The sequence below is a fragment of the Annulohypoxylon maeteangense genome (assembly GCF_022496945.1).
Source record: "Annulohypoxylon maeteangense strain CBS 123835 unplaced genomic scaffold GGS22scaffold_2, whole genome shotgun sequence".
Taxonomy (NCBI): domain Eukaryota; kingdom Fungi; phylum Ascomycota; class Sordariomycetes; order Xylariales; family Hypoxylaceae; genus Annulohypoxylon; species Annulohypoxylon maeteangense.
The window spans coordinates 1,449,988-1,465,440 of NW_025953249.1; the positions used below are offsets into that span (position 1 = coordinate 1,449,988).

The following is a 15,453-nucleotide window of genomic DNA, read 5'->3' on the forward strand; positions in this document are numbered from 1 at the left end:
TTCTACGTGTCATTCGTTATAGCTCCGTCGAGCCTACACTCACTTTATCTTATACTTACCATAGTCTATCTTTGACACCCGACGAAACAACCTTTAACTCCTACGTTTTTCACCTTATTTAACTTACAACCTACGATACATACCTATATTACATATTTTAATCCTCGATATAAGAGAGCTGATCGCCATGTTATTCCAAACAGTCTCCTCGATCGCCATCATGGCCCTTGCCGGCCAGGCTATTGCCGAACCCGTACGTCAACCATATAAGTTAAAACTCGCACAAATGTCAGCCAAAAGTATCTTCGGTCTCGACCGCCGCGACGATGGCGGATATTCTCCCGAGCAGCAATTTTGTGGTTCTGGAGATACCTGTGACGAAGCTTGTGGCAAAGGCTTTGCGCAATGCCCTTCGAAGGACGGTATCGTACATTGTTTCAATAAGGCCGGCAATCAGACATGCTGTCCCGGTAAGACCGGAGGTAAGATTTAAATGGCGAATAAATTAAATATGTATAGAACCCGACTAATTATCGTATAGATTCTTGTGATCAGGGCTACTTTTGTAGCGCCGATGATAAAGGCAATACTTGGTGTTGTCCCGACAGCATGACTCTTAAGCAGTGCGCTGCCGCTTATAGCCTTCCTGGATCCCTTATAGTGCCCACCCCCACTTCTACATCCACACCATCTTCGACAAATGCTTCCGCGACCAAGAGCGCCACTTCACTTAAGATTGTGGGAAGCGCTTCAGCTACTGGGGATTACGGGTCCACCGCCACTGAACCACCGACCACAACCGCCGCCCCCGCAGCTACGTCTTCGTCATCGTCGCCTTCGCCAACAGCCCCTGATAACGGTATCGTCGCCGCAGGCACCGACAGCATCCGCGTTCCCGCTAGCGGTGCGATACTCCTCATCGTCGCCGCCTTCGCCGCTCTCCTATAAACTACTTCAACACTAATCTTACCATAGATGGAAGGAAGTTAGGAGCGACGTATCGACAAGGCTATATGGTACGATGATGGAACGAGCTACGATGATCGATTTCTTTTTCTTTTGCGCCGACCTATAATCCCTATTGGCTGGGTCCCGTTGGTTGTTTGTTATTTGATTATACTATTGATACCCTTCGATACATCATAGAATGCGGGTTGGGCCCTTGAAGTTTGCTGGCACGGGTTCGGCTCGGTCGAGCCGTTTGGGGTTCGGGGAGTTGATTGTTTTTACGTTCTCTGTTGTTGAACAATCGGGGTTTTGCACATTGGCTGCGTTGCGAATAGCCTGGGGCTCGGGGAGTCGCTTCGAAGCCTTGATATCTTTCGGTCCCATGAATGGCAATTGCATGGAAGGACGCCTCATTCCTCCGAAGAGGCTGGATTACCTGGTTGGTTGCTTGTAAATCGCACGCCAGACTCTTCGTAGATTCACGATAACTTGTATGCTTATGTAAGCATAACCAGCATAGTATCTATCATAGAAAGACCCTGGAATATGGTAATACAGAACATCTCAGTTTGAGTATTTGATAATTGTTTTTATAAATATGAGATGAGGTGAAATATGCTATGAACCACCGTCGCGGTATGAGAGACGACAATAGGGTTCGTGATCTCATCTTCCCGTTGTGTACGCGAAAGTGGCGTAGGTGCCTATCTAAGATTTGAAACCAGTACAAACAGAGTCAAAATTAAAAAAAACAATTGTCTGCAATCAATTACTTCTATCTCCCAATACCTTAGGGACAATTCCATTCCCTCGAAACCCCCTTAAAAAACAAAAAGGACTTTTGGAGAGGCCTCTGCTCACCCCAGACTCGAACCCCGCGACTGTACAGATTTGAGAGGAAGTAGGGTGGGTTGCGCCACCGGTACCAGTGGGTTGCGTCACCAGTACCACTTGACCTCGAGATGGGGCGGTTTCGAAAGTCTAGGATGAGATATGGTTTTGGCTTTCTTCTTTAATATTATATGCTTGCTGTTGGGATGGGTGTTCTTGCCTTGGGTAAATAGATAGGGGTGTGCCTGTCGTAATTGCTCTTCGCTGGATTGCACCTGCTGTTCAGCTCCTATTCCTTTCACTAGCCCCCTTTCTCTTATCTAGATCAAGAATCAATGAAGTCTAGCTTGAGTCTGAGCTGAAATATCCCAGATGGGATCCACCGAGCATAGCAGTAAATGTTATATGTAAGGGGAGAGAAGAGTGGACAACTAAAGAAACAGACAGGTCAACATAGGTCACTCATACCAGCAGGAACTAAGATGCAATAAAACAAAGGTCTCGTAGCAAAGCTATTCAAGAAGCCCCCCTACTTGGCCTATCCGTTAGTATTTACCTCATTAGTCTATTTACAAGAGCTCTATAATAAAGTGCGCCCTTCCCAGTGCTGTGTCACCCGGCACGCAAATTTAGACAGTTGCGCACAAGAATAGACCCTAAATACCACCGTCGTCGTCAATAGCCTCGGCATCCTCCCCGTCTTGCAGAGGTAGGATTCCCTCTGTTGGCTCGCCCTCGACAGGCTTGCCGCTCTCGTATGTAACACGTCGCCAGCCGCACGGCTCTGAGCCGTCCTTGATCCACTCCACAGTCGGGAAGTAGTGCTCATTCTTCTTCATCGTGATGACCCAAGGTTGGTTATCAAATGTCATAGCCTTCAATCGGAAATCTGATATAATGTTAGTAAAATCTACTTCGTTTGATAGATAAAGAGAGGAGGTGCTTACAAGTATTATCCGGGACCTTTATCACGTGTTCCAAGAAGGTCTTGAGATCCGGGGTTGGTTCGCCGTTGACGTGGGTGACAAAGTTGGTTGGTGCAAGTCCATAATGCTTAGCTGGTGAACCTCTGCTTCGAGCAGAGACATATACCTCACTCGGTAGCTTGCTAATCTGCTGCCTGACCGCGAGATGAGGAACATGAAGTACAGCTCCACAGAACGAAATAGCATGGTTGGTCTCCACATCATTCGCCGGGGACGTTGGGACCTGAAGGCGCATCTCCTTGCTCTCTCGCACAATCACTGCATCAAGAACCTCATGTGAGTACATCACGTCGAGTTCTGAGACACGCGTGACGATCTTGTCGTTCAGAGTCAAAATAACATCGCCCTCGAGTAAGACAACGGGTCCATTATCGCGTTCGAAGGTGCATTTCGAAACCATAAACAATTGATGGTTGTGTTTGTTGGCTAGAGTTACCTTCTCTATCCAATCATCAGAGATGCCCATAACTCTGGCTTGAGACATGGCGATAGGCCGGAATTCCATCGGTAGCATCCTCAATTTGGGGTCACGGCCTTCCTGGATCTGGGATAAGACCGGTAATAGAGTAGGTGTAGCGAGACCGAGATGATACTCTTCATCTCGGGAGCCAGAGGACCTCTCGCCGAGGTAGGTGAGCCATAAGGCTTGGACTGTGCCATCCTTATCGACGAGAACTCCACTGCCGCATTGCCCACTTAGATTTGTATCGACGGTTATAGCGTCGATGTTAGTGGCCCGGTACCTTGGAGCGCTAGAGTTAGCAGGAATGGCAACTGTTGTCATCTCAGTAACCGTGGTAGCAGCATGCACAATTCGGCCACTTCTATTATATCCGATAAATGTCGTAGAAGCTCCTTGCGCAATGCTGTCCTTGCTAAGCCGAGCGCTCAAGACTGGTGCATCAACAAGGGCTGGGTCGTACTTGATAATTGCGTAATTCTGGAGTGGGTGCATGAAGACAACCTTGCCTTCGACAACGATGGAGTCGGCAATTGTAATCCATATATCACACAAGTCATAAGGGACGACTGCTCTCGAAATGATCACTAGGCCTTTATCAGCATCGATCACTAAGCCCATTCCCCATTTCCGATTTCTAGGAAACCCATCCAGCTTAAGAGGCATAGTGCAGCCTACACGTACAAAGCTGCGGACTAAATCGGCAACAGCCGGATGAGATGTGTGCTCCAGTTGAATAAAGGAACACTTGACGCGCGCTGGAGGTCGACGAGGTAAGGCATCAGCGATGTCCTTGAAGTCCCACAACCCGGTCACATCATTCCGCACTGCCAACCGCATCTTCGCCGACCAATGTCGATCGACATTGATGATAGTTGTGTTCAGAGTGTGAAGATCACGAAGATGCTTATAAGTAACGACCACGCGTTTCTTATCCGGGATCTGCTTAACAACATCAATGAAGGTCTCGAGGTCGGGAGTCTTCTTCTGGTCGATACTCTGTATCATCCACCCGCTGTCTGCACTGTCGAAACGGAAAGAGCCAGTTGATTCGCACACAAAAACACCACCACCATGGATAGCAACCCCATAGAGGCGTGCTTGTTGGTAGGATAAGTTGTGTACACTAGCTCCAGATACCGTTACGAATCGGTCTGGGGTGATGCTGTGGAGATCACCAACTTCAATATCGATATCGACATCTTTACCTCCTCGTTGAAGGGTTACTTGAATTGTGTTGCCAACGTTCGAATCCAGTATATCGTCAAGTCGAATGAACTGTGTGATCATTTCTCCGTTCACCTTCAAAAGGACATCTCCCTCTTCAATCTTGGTATGGGATGGACCCTGAGGAAGTATGATCTCGGCAACGAGCATATTGGTTTCTTTAGGAAATGCTTCTCGAACAGCCTTCTCCCAACTCGCCGTAAGACCGAGGCGACGACACTCGTCAAAGGGTTTCATAACGAATTGGCACTGAATTGTGCCTCGCTCAATTGGTTTACCCTCTTGTATACATCGAAGAGCTCGCAACGGTCGATCGAGGGGTAAGAAATAGTCGGTGGATGCGCCGTCGGATCTTCCGCCCGCTTGAAGGGCTATAGCAAAGCCATCGAGATTGACCACGGGACTTCCGGAACTGCCCCCGCTAGCAGCAGCGTTCGCCTGATAATAATTGGTGTTGAAGTCACTATAACCCTCGCCATATTCAGGTGCGTTACGGTCAAGTCGGCTAATGACGCCGGAAAGAATACTGAGCTTTTCGCCAGCATCATTTCCGACAACTCGGATTTCGACTCCGACTAAAAAAGGAAAGTAACAATGTTAGAAAAACAGCTCGTAAGATGAATTTCACAAGGGACAGAATACATAACATACCTTTCGCTAAGTCCGGGCGAATCGGCAGAGCCGCTACGGGCATATACTTGATAGCTTTGGGGTCAAAACGCAGTATGCCGAAATCATGAACGGGATCTCGGTATACAGGGTATGCGTCAACTTCTTCGTGGTTGTCAAAGACAACATATCCCCAGAAAGGACCAGCACCAACAACATGTCTATTCGTTAAGATATACCTGCCAAGTTATTAGCTGGTTGAAGATCCCAATGTATTTATTTTCATGCATATATCCTTACCCTTTCTCAGCATCGACAACAAATCCTGTGGCCTCGCTGGCACAGGCAGCATCGGTATCGAAAGAACAGGTCTGGCAGAATCGGATGGAGACAACGTTCTTCACCACATTCTCTATGGTAGCTTGCCATTCTGTTGTATCGGCAGTGGCTTGTGGGTAGAGCATAGAGATATCTTCGTCGGCAATATCGTCCTCTATGAAACTAGGTAATTCGGTATCGGGTGTGTTCTCGCTCGGCGACATCTTTCCATTAATTGGTCGAATATGTTTCTGTGGGCGATCATGGTCGTGAGGAGAGAAAGAGGCTTTGCGCTTGGTGCGCGAGGATTGAGTCCCGTTCATATCTGTTTTAGTTGGGTTGGTTCCCTCCTGGTGTTGGTGTTGGTGTTGGCAACTACGCGACTCTGAATGTACAGTGAATTGGCGCGTATGACAAGAGGTGAGTCTAGGCTGAATAATAGGCTTATACGCGCACCGGGACGCGAACCGCAGGGGCGACGTAATTCGAGACAAGATTAACGACGGTGGTAGAAATCGAGTAAAGCCTGAGTCAGCAATGCGCAAAGGCAAAAAGCGCCTCATATAGCACTAATTATTTCCTTCTTACTGTGACACATCTAATTGACTCTTAGGTAATTCGAATTTTATATCGAGATTGTGATCGCGACGATAGTAGTAACGATGACAATGATGACGCGGGTGGACGGTGTTTCTACACGATGGAATAGGATGCGAGTGCTTATAGATCTCCAGGCTGCACTTTTAAGCAATATTCTAAATGCTTTTCGAAGAAGGAAACTGAAGGTTGAATTGGATAGGAATTAAAGATGGGACCGAATGTAATGGGGGAAAAATATTAGGTATTCGCAGATTTTGGCTGAGGGCAACTTCCACCCGTCTACATACAGTATGTTGGCAAGAGGTCTGCAATCTGCATCATCTTACAAGATTAAGTTTTGCTAGAAGAAGGGACAGCAAGGATTCGATAACGGGACCCTTATCTTAGCGTCGGGGTAGGGGACGATAAACTAATCAGAGTACAGATCACTTGCGTTGGACCCGATACTTAGGTACGTAGGTGGCTTTCACGTGCTATGCCCCTGGCTGATGTAACTTCGCTATTCTGGAAGTACTAAGTACTAAACTTGCATGTCAACAGCAAAAGAGGCTTTCGTGGATGTCCGGTATGAGAGCAACTCGAGTTCTCTAGAAGTAACAAGTTTGTAAAAGAGACCAAATTTACCAATGAAATCATAATGTTGGACGTTGGTTCGAGTCTTGAACATTGTCAGTCATTGTATCTCTTCTCTCGTTCCAACTAGAGTCTAGAAGTAAGCTTATACCCAATGATTCTAGGTAGATCGTTATGTAGATAAATAAAAAGCAAGCAAAGCCACTGAAATCTTTGTCTCCGCGGGCACTTCACTGCCAGGTGATGTGGTGGCGAGTAAGCAGGCGCCGAAGGCCATTCGGAACGCTTTCCGTATGTTTCATACCTTTCCACATGGTCTATACGGCGCACGAATTCAAAGTGACCGTGAATAGATACATCACTTATGATAAATCAATACTTCTTGATTGGAATCTATTACTATTCCGTCACCCTAACCCGATCATAGGGCTGAAAGACATCTGGATAAGGATCTGGAACCATGTTAATGCATTTGCTTTTGTGCACGGACGACCGAAATCCAGCTATTTCCAGACGCACATCCAAGCCATCGGCCAAATCGTACCTTGTAAATACACAAGAACTACGCACAAGAATATGATTATCACAAAACGCGTGATAGCTCTGCAATGTGTGTTAGTGGGTCTAGCGGACTTGATGCCCGTTTAATCATCGAGTGCTTCCGTATTGGGAGATGCCTCCATGAATACAGTTGTGATAAGTTCTACTTTGTGTGGCAACCGGCGTCTATAGGAAAGGCATAGGTATAGGCAAGTTCGATATTCACGCAGAGAGCAGTGAAGTAATTACCAATAGATGATGGCGACTACCGTACACCCGGCTGGTAACCAGCAATAGACCGTCCAAAGTGGTATTTACATTTAATAATTCACCAAGTCCCATTCTGTTGCCTGTCGCCATTTCCCTCTGGTTACTCTGGTTATTCACTCTCTCACTCCTCCCTCTTTCTCTCCACAGCAACCTTTACCTAACTCCCGGTTTCGACACAGCAAGCTCCATCTTTAAGGTATGTCCAACTTGCCTCTCTCAGAGTCTCCTTCCTCATAATTCTATTATTCCACATCTCCAGTGTCCACCTGCCAACTTGGATGCTTCGATAGGTAAACTACCGACCTCGAGTCTCCGAGTTTCCTCTTGATCGTGACTTATGGTTCATGTCGAGTATCCGCTTGGTATTTCCCTTCTACCTATTCTCCCAAGCCTTGGCAAGCCACGTCCTTCTTTTCCTTATTCTCCTACAACCCTACCCGCCACCAACATTTCTTCTCTCTTGATCAAGTACATCGGCAACCGCCACATCATTATTTCCACTTTCCACAGTTTCACATTCCCACAACTAATACTTTGAGAAGAAGCAAATCAAACCGCCATCATGTCCGCCGGCAAGCCTGCCAAGTGGTCTGAGAATGAGAAGGTACGTCGCTCCCATTACCCGCATGACATACACCGCGGTACACAAGTCCTTCACCACAAGGGTAAGCTAATAATACATTTCATATTAGGTCTCATTTCTCGTCCAGGCCATCCAAGCCCTAAGCGGTAGCAGCGGCTTCCCGTATGACTCTGTCAGCCTACCGGGTCGTACCAAGCGAAGCATGATGCATGCCTGGACTGCCGCCCGTACTCAGCACGCCGCATTCATGGCTATGGGCGACGACGATTCGTCGCGTATGTCAATCTGACTGACTTTATCTCGCTGTCCTATCTTGAGCCACCTCATCTTACATCAGTCGCAAGCTAACAATCCACATAGCTGTTACCCCGACTCCCGCCAGCCGTGGCAAGAAATCCAAGAAGAGAAAGACCGAGGACTTCGGCAGTGACGATGGTACGTACTCATACAACTCTCACCTCTTGACCACTCCATTAGGACATATGCCCTTGTCGTCATTTAAATACTAACATGTATGCTCCAAAACAGACGAAGACATCAAGCCTCGCGTCAAGAAGGCTCTCACTTCCTCAGCCTCACGCAAGAAATCAGCTAAAGCTCTCGATGGCGAGAATGGTATGTATTCCAACTCAAATACACCCTCTACATTACCTCATCCTTCATATACTAACATACATATTCCACACAGGCAAGATTAAGGGAGAGCCTCAGTCATCGGCGGATGAGTCTAACGACAAGCTTGCCAACGACGAAGCATAAGTTCGCTCACTTTGAAAACCACTAAACCCTGGTTTTCTACGGATGAGGATGAGTTTCATCCTATGACTCGCGAATTCGGACGTTATGGGAGGATAGGTTGCATACATCATGCTATCGCTCTCATCTGCGCACACTTACTGGTGCCGATTACTGCAATCATTTGCACATGCACCACCGCTCAGGATCAAAATGATGGATGGGTTTCTTCTTGCTGTATGCAGATAAGAACCACGGAATCGCCGTGGATGCCTCAATGAACTTGCTTGCCCTAGCAACAACACAAATAAAGTTTCGTTTTGCTTTCCTCTGCTTGACTAAGTTCTTAAGATATCCTCGATTTCACAGTAGTATGCGATATGATTATCCGATACATCTCCGTTCAAAGTCTTTGATTTAGAACTATCATACTTTGAGCTATGCTCTGTAAAAAGCACTTTGTAAACTTCATGACCCCAGCAAAGCATCGCCATTCTCCATCCCTTCCTATAAACAGCAATCTTTTCTTTAATCCGTATCTACAATCTTAATGGGTATCATATCCTCCGCGAAGACATCAGCACCGCTCGAAGACCCTATAAAGCCCCTTGAGGCTTGCTAATTCAAGTACGCCGCCTTTCATAAATGATTTGGTTGCCACCAATCTCGCCTTAAACGCCGGGAAGAATATGTGTTCTACCGCACGACGGATTTGAGACCTTCTTGCTTTGATCTCATCGGGGACGTTTTCCTCCGTCTCGTCGTTGCCTGGGAGAGTGGGGAGTTGTTCCGGAACATAGAATGTCGCTAGTTCTTTGAGGAAGGTTTCAAAACAGAGCTTCTCATCCGTCCAGTTTACGTGGGGGCCAAGGCGAAGGAGGAATTGTGGCAATTTTGCCATAGATGGTGTATACCCTTTTAAAAGTAGAGGAATGGTCAATAACTCCCCCGCCGGAGATATTTCAAAGCTGAAATATTCGAGCAGCATCTCCCTCCTCTCAATTAATTGCTCTGCCACTGTATCCACAACATCATCCACTTCAAACGCATCGCTATCCTCGGCGACGGCTTTTTCTTGCTCGGCCGCAATCTTGAGCACTTCACGTAAGTCTAGTCCAGGCTGGAATTTTATAATACCGAAATTGCCAAAATCTGTGAGCCCGACTTGGTAGAAGTACTCAAAGCAGGCCCGGCCATAGTCGATGAGAAATAACTTGACGCCTCCTTGGATAGCAGCCAGCCGGCGTTTTTCGTCCACAATGCCAACGAAAGTATGATTAGCAAAGACTTCGGTTAGTTCGTGATGCATGTCATCTCTGACGGCAGAGCGAAGCTCACGCACACTAGTAAGTCGACATATAATCGGTTCGCGGTCCGTTGTTTCGTATACAGGATCTTGAGCGACATCACGTGTGGTATTACTCAACGTACCTGGGGTCGGGGATTGCGATATAGCCGGAAACATACTAGTTATCTTGCGCAGGGAAGCATCGGTCCTGACCATTTTACTTTCATCAGGTCGAACTGGTGTTTTTCGCGGTCCAGCGGGCGTCTTAAAGACGGAGTTGTCACTATCTTGTTTGGAGGTATCGGCGGTCATGGTGCCAGGGAGTAGGGTCTGCGTCATGAAGGTGCGACTTGTATCGACTGCGGCCAATTTATCGCGGACATTTTCACATATTGATTGGATAATTTCATCCTCGTTGAGGAAGTTAACCTCTCGCTTTGTCGGGTGTATGTTGACATCAACTCGTTGAGGGTCAATTTCGAGATTGAGATATACGAATGGGTGTCCGTTTTTGGGAAGGAATGCGGAATAAGTCTGTTCCACGGCCTTCTTGATGTTGGTCGACTCAACGCTGCGGTGGTTAATGAAAAGGAGAAGTGTGGTTTTCTTTATATGGTAGTTCGCGTTTGTGGCCCACCCTGAAGCCGTGAAACCCCAACGATGGTCAGAAGCACTGAATTCTATGAGTTCGCTCGCGACGGAATTTCCATGAATTTGGCGGATGCGGTCTATTACGGAAGCTTGTTGCGGTACTGTGATTGACGTGCCCGCATCACCATGCTTTTTGCAAGAAAAGGCAACATTAGCACAATGGATTGCATAGCGCCCCACCATGTCAATGATCTTGTTGAACTCATCCGAGGGGGACCTGAAAGCCCTTCGTCGTGTCGGAACATTGTAGAACAAATCCTCTACTAATAGCTGTGTACCAATTCGCCCAGCAATAGGTTTAGGGTCAGCCGATTGACCGGGCTTCGCAGGGGACAGCTTGCCCCCATCGTATCGAGCTCGCCATGAGCATTCAGAATCCTTCGTTCTTGTAGTAACTGTCAAGTGAGCAATATGACTAATACTAGCGAGAGCTTCACCTCGGAAACCATATGTTCCGATATTACTCAAGTCTTCAAACTTCTTCAGTTTGGACGTAGTAAACCTTTCACAAAGAATTGGCAAATCCTCTTTCTATCATGATGATTAGAAATGGAGCTCATGGCATGATGGCAAGTGGAGTAAAACTCACATTAATACCATGGCCGTTGTCAGTGATTTGCAATGACTTAAGGCCTCCATCCTTGACTAATACTTCTATGGAAGTCGAGCCTGCATCGACGGCATTCTCGATCAACTCCTTTAAGGCGTGTACCGGAGCTACAATGATCTCGCCGGCTGCAATCTTGTTTACAACATCTTGGTCTAGTGCCTAAATGCATGAATATAGAATCAGATATATGTTACTTTAATATAAGATGCGAACGGACTAGCCTTGATTCGGCGTGGAGCGTTTTCATCTGCCGAAGACGATGGGGCCTTTCGTTTCGTACCCCTTGGCTCATCGACTTCCATGGGATCAGGCATCGTGATGCTGGTACTACTAATGCCGAAAACTCAACCGGGGAGATGAAGATCCTCTTTTAGGACCCGTTGCAAGCATGTTTTTTCACCTTTCAAACCATAACTGTCGCTAGATTTATCAAGGTGAAGCTGCTATGCAGACAAGGTTTTCAAGGCAAATAGAACAGCCCGCTGGTCTAAATGATTCGTGGAGCCTCAGAAATTGTTGTAAGAATAGAGTATTTGTTAGAGACTAGTAAAGCAGCCACGAAAATAGTTGTTGTCTCATTGGATTGTTCTATGAGAACTTGGAAGCAGTGACACTTGAAGTCGGCAACTTTAAAGTGGTACTGTAGGTGACAGGTAAGGCAAGAGCGGGGCTTATCCGCCCAATGAAAATTCGCCGTTAGCTCAGGTGGAGTTTGAATAAGGAGATCACACTGTGACCCTAAACTGTGTTCGTCCAAGCGCTCGGGCCTCCTTTTTATTTCCTAGTGGATAACAGTGATTGGTCAAATTGATAGACGCCAATTGACTTTCAAGGATTACGTCTTACAAGATGTGGCTCTCGACTCTAAATAATAAAATTGCAATTGTTAGCGAGTTGTCGTTTACCTCTTCTAGAAAATGTATTTTTGTGTTGTCCAAATATCTTTTCTTAGCTTCACTTTTAGTAAATTTCAAACTCAATCCTCCTATGGCTCATATTATTTTTTGCCTCTTGACTATTATGCCGAAAAAGGGGCCAAGATTCACTATGCTAAAGCCTACTGGATGAATGCATGATATGACTTGGCAGTTTATTATAAATTGTTTTCCCCTTTTAAGGTCTAGACTTGTTCAAGATATAGTGATATGAATACATTTAGAAAGTTGAATAAAATTTATGTAAACATGTCGTCGATAAAGCCGGCTCAATACGAATGGCCTCGGTTATACTGTCACTGAAATACAAATCGAATTCGTTTCTGAGGTGTAAATGTCCGGACAAAGAAAGAATCTCCGGAGGTTACCGGTCCTCCGTCAACGGAATGGCTGAACGTGTATGGATGCTACCCGATAATTTAATCCACGGCTTAGGCGCCATCTCATCGCAAAAGTGTGTCCGTCAAGTTTGGTACTCGGCGGATCTCTCGCTAAACCGCCAAGGAAGATGAACATAATGGTTAATGCGACTTCGCCCAACATCGTCCGATTCTAGCCGTACTATCACCGGGGAAACGTTCAGTAAGTGAAGTCCTGTGATGGCGAGGTTTGCATGAAAAGGGCAAGGTCTTTAAGAGGGTCGACGAAATGAGGTCAGACGAGCCGTGTCCAATCAGACTTGAAAGTCTGCTGTATTCGGGGTCGAAGAGTTGAATCCGTGATGAAGGATAAGCAAATATTTGGGCACCTTTCAAGCCCAATGTGAGAAAATTCGGCCGATGGAGATGATATAATGTTACATAGACCGTAAAGTGGCTTGGCCTAGAACCGGGTCATGTCCCGCCCCAGATTGCGACGGTAGGGACAGCTTTATCTCGCATCGAGGCGAGGCTACGATGCTTTATTTCGTATTCCGGATTGCTAATGTCAACGACGAAGCCACCCATTCCAATTTTTTTGTATAGTTCCACAGACACCTGCCCAAGCTGGAATAGAGAGATCGAGATAGTTTCCTCAAAGCCACGACTAGTAAATATGACTTGTGTATTAAGCTATAAGCTATACCTACCTGGGCACTAATATTTCGTTATGTATGTCTTAAGCCACTTTCTTACGGCGTATGTAGGTCATCTTGTTTTGCTCAACTTTTCCCGGTTAGTCTTCTTAGGTACCTAATAGTCGCTGACGTAGGAGGTTCAACACACCGGTGGAACTGGGCACCACGCATTTAATGTGTTGGGTAGATCTAAAAAGGCAAGCCGAGAAATATTAAAGCGATGGGATATGTGTGACGAGTATTTCTCCCTTACAGATATCTCAACGCACACGCGATGTGTCACTTTTGGGCTTGAAGGATTCCTTACTAACCCAGGAATCCCGTCCCCGGCTTCGCGGGCCAACAACATGGGTTAGTTGTTGGTGTACGGTGTACTTCGTAGTTGTTGTGTGTGAGTGATCGTTTCCGCAATGACAAGCATCATCGCTCTAAACTGGGGATTTTCAAGGAAAATAAGGAAGAGCGCTGACCAGTCGGGGCTTTTTATTTCGTTTTCCCCCTTCTCTCGTTAGCGTTAGCTTATTAGACGCTACCACCCTACCCGTGCTCCATGGTGCATCCGTGGAGCTCGTACGGTACGGCACTCCTGTAACACTGCGCGCACGCTGCAACGGCTCGGACAATTTTACCCATTGAACCACCCCTGCAGACACACCACATAAGATAATCTCATGTAGGTGTGTATGTACGTTAGCAAGACCCGTAGTAGTAGCTTGATGTATGTACAATCCGCTGTATGTAGGTGTAGGTAATCTCAACCGCGGCTTTGCTCTGAAAAATACAAAAGAGCCTAGACACCACATACGCTGTAAACTGGCACGTTAAACCCCCTAGCGCTTGCGCCGGCGCCTGGACCGTTTGATGACAAGGTGCTCAGCGAGCCAACCGCGGCACTGAGTCGCACGTCAAGGTTAAGCTTGTCCATGCACACAGCCCTGGGGCTCTCCACGGCATGGTACGTGCGTCGGTTTTTTTTTATTCCTTGTGTTTATCTTGCGGTGTGATGCAAGATGCGGGCTGGCAAGGCCTGTCACGGTAACGGCATGTATTACGCATGTATGTGAAGAGATCGGAGCCAGGAAGATCGAGACTTCCAGCAAGGAATACCCAAGTCAGCATGGTAAGAAAAAGAGGGGAAGAGCCTCTTGGGCGACAGCGGTTCGGAGTGAGCATTGGCTCATTTGCCCGGATGCGTACGAGTCTGCCAGCGTATCGTGTGCCATGCGTGTGTGTGTAAGTATCTAGGCGGTGACTTCGTCCCATGGGATTTTATTTTCCGTCTGTGTGGAGGAGAGAAGAGCTTAGATGTGTGACTGATGAGCATTTGCGTCCTCTTGAATGGTGCTTTGTTGATGTGTACTGTCGTAATTCCCGGAAATGAAACGAATCTTCCCGGTACGAGTCAACTATATTATAGACCTCGATATCATATCAAACCGCCGTAATGAACCTAGCAACTGGTCCCAGCACTGACCTCTTACTGGTTGACGCTTACGCCTAACCTGACAACATAATTGTAGATTTAAGAGGAAGACGGCAGAGAAAAGATCGAGAAAGAGACGGACGGGGGTCGAAAGGTAGTACGGGCCGAATCCTTAGGGGTTAGTTGAGGCGGATTATAAGCTCGCTTCCTGGGTTGTATTGACAAGTCTGGATGGATCTGATGGATGGGATGGGATTTGATCAGCCTGGTCCCGAACCCAAAAATTTCTGATGGTCGCGGTAAACATGCTGTTTCTTGTTTTCTCGCGCTTGTTTCATTTTCTGGACCCAAATTTCCTTTCATTGCCCTGTCAAAAAGTGTTTCGTTTCATTGATATATCCTATATCCATCCCTAACTCTGTGAATTCTACCTTTTTACTTTGCTCTCCTCCACCACACCTATTCGTGTTCGGCCATTTAACCTACACGTCCTGTGCGTGGTCCTCTTCGCCTGCTCGCTATTTTTCTACCTATACAGGATTCATTTCTCAAGACTAATATCTTATTACATGATCTCGCCCTCATAAGAGTTCACCCTCTCGTCTTGGCCAATACCACTGGTCAGATACGAGAGCAGACTGAGATCAGAAAGTGGAAAAAAACAATATACACAAGATTGGAAAAATATGATAGCGAGAGACCCCGAAATCGAAAGACCCCGCCCGTTTGTTGTCTGGTACAACAAGTTTGCCATCAAATAGTTGGGCGCGGCTAAGCTGGGCGCTTTCAGGCTTTGTCACCGGACCACC

General features: G+C 46.8%; 4 protein-coding genes across 4 annotated transcripts; 2 read left to right on the forward strand and 2 right to left on the reverse strand.

The window, feature by feature from the left end:
- Positions 1-90: 90 nt before the first annotated feature.
- Positions 91-1,048, forward strand: GGS22DRAFT_65616 (uncharacterized protein). Its single transcript, XM_047967696.1, has 2 exons — positions 91-482; positions 542-1,048. The coding sequence occupies exons 1-2, from the start codon at positions 188-190 to the stop codon at positions 946-948; spliced, it is 702 nt and encodes a 233-aa protein (XP_047822817.1). The 5' UTR covers positions 91-187; the 3' UTR covers positions 949-1,048.
- A 1,387-nt stretch (positions 1,049-2,435) lies between these two features.
- GGS22DRAFT_184559 (Pro-apoptotic serine protease NMA111) lies at positions 2,436-5,702 on the reverse strand (the record flags this gene model as incomplete). The annotated part of the gene is made up of 4 exons (XM_047964199.1): positions 2,436-2,668; positions 2,727-5,027; positions 5,104-5,300; positions 5,362-5,702. 4 exons carry the CDS (start codon positions 5,700-5,702, stop codon positions 2,436-2,438), a joined length of 3,072 nt encoding a protein of 1,023 aa, XP_047822818.1.
- Positions 5,703-7,801: 2,099 nt separating this feature from the next.
- GGS22DRAFT_65653 (uncharacterized protein) lies at positions 7,802-9,013 on the forward strand. Its single transcript, XM_047967697.1, has 5 exons — positions 7,802-7,966; positions 8,055-8,220; positions 8,306-8,380; positions 8,474-8,560; positions 8,634-9,013. Exons 1-5 carry the CDS (start codon positions 7,925-7,927, stop codon positions 8,702-8,704), a joined length of 441 nt encoding a protein of 146 aa, XP_047822819.1. The 5' UTR covers positions 7,802-7,924; the 3' UTR covers positions 8,705-9,013.
- A 64-nt stretch (positions 9,014-9,077) lies between these two features.
- On the reverse strand, positions 9,078-11,827 carry GGS22DRAFT_152854 (DNA mismatch repair protein MutL). The gene is made up of 3 exons (XM_047959751.1): positions 11,451-11,827; positions 11,209-11,388; positions 9,078-11,150 (listed from the first exon to the last, which is right to left on the reverse strand). Exons 1-3 carry the CDS (start codon positions 11,541-11,543, stop codon positions 9,258-9,260), a joined length of 2,166 nt encoding a protein of 721 aa, XP_047822820.1. The 5' UTR covers positions 11,544-11,827; the 3' UTR covers positions 9,078-9,257.
- Positions 11,828-15,453: the final 3,626 nt, after the last annotated feature.

Excerpts from the sequence above, each read along its gene's own strand:
- GGS22DRAFT_65653 (XM_047967697.1), top strand. The coding sequence starts at position 7,925 with ATGTCCGCCGGCAAGCCTGCCAAGTGGTCTGAGAATGAGAAG. Across the intron at positions 8,221-8,305 it reads GGGCGACGACGATTCGTCGC|CTGTTACCCCGACTCCCGCC; the intron begins GTATGTCAATCT and ends CAATCCACATAG. Across the intron at positions 8,381-8,473 it reads GGACTTCGGCAGTGACGATG|ACGAAGACATCAAGCCTCGC; the intron begins GTACGTACTCAT and ends GCTCCAAAACAG.
- GGS22DRAFT_65616 (XM_047967696.1), top strand. The coding sequence starts at position 188 with ATGTTATTCCAAACAGTCTCCTCGATCGCCATCATGGCCCTTGCCGGC. Across the intron at positions 483-541 it reads CTGTCCCGGTAAGACCGGAG|ATTCTTGTGATCAGGGCTAC; the intron begins GTAAGATTTAAA and ends ATTATCGTATAG.
- GGS22DRAFT_152854 (XM_047959751.1), bottom strand. The coding sequence starts at position 11,543 with ATGCCTGATCCCATGGAAGTCGATGAGCCAAGGGGTACGAAACGAAAG. Across the intron at positions 11,389-11,450 it reads ACGCTCCACGCCGAATCAAG|GCACTAGACCAAGATGTTGT; the intron begins GCTAGTCCGTTC and ends TCATGCATTTAG. Across the intron at positions 11,151-11,208 it reads ACAACGGCCATGGTATTAAT|AAAGAGGATTTGCCAATTCT; the intron begins GTGAGTTTTACT and ends TCATCATGATAG.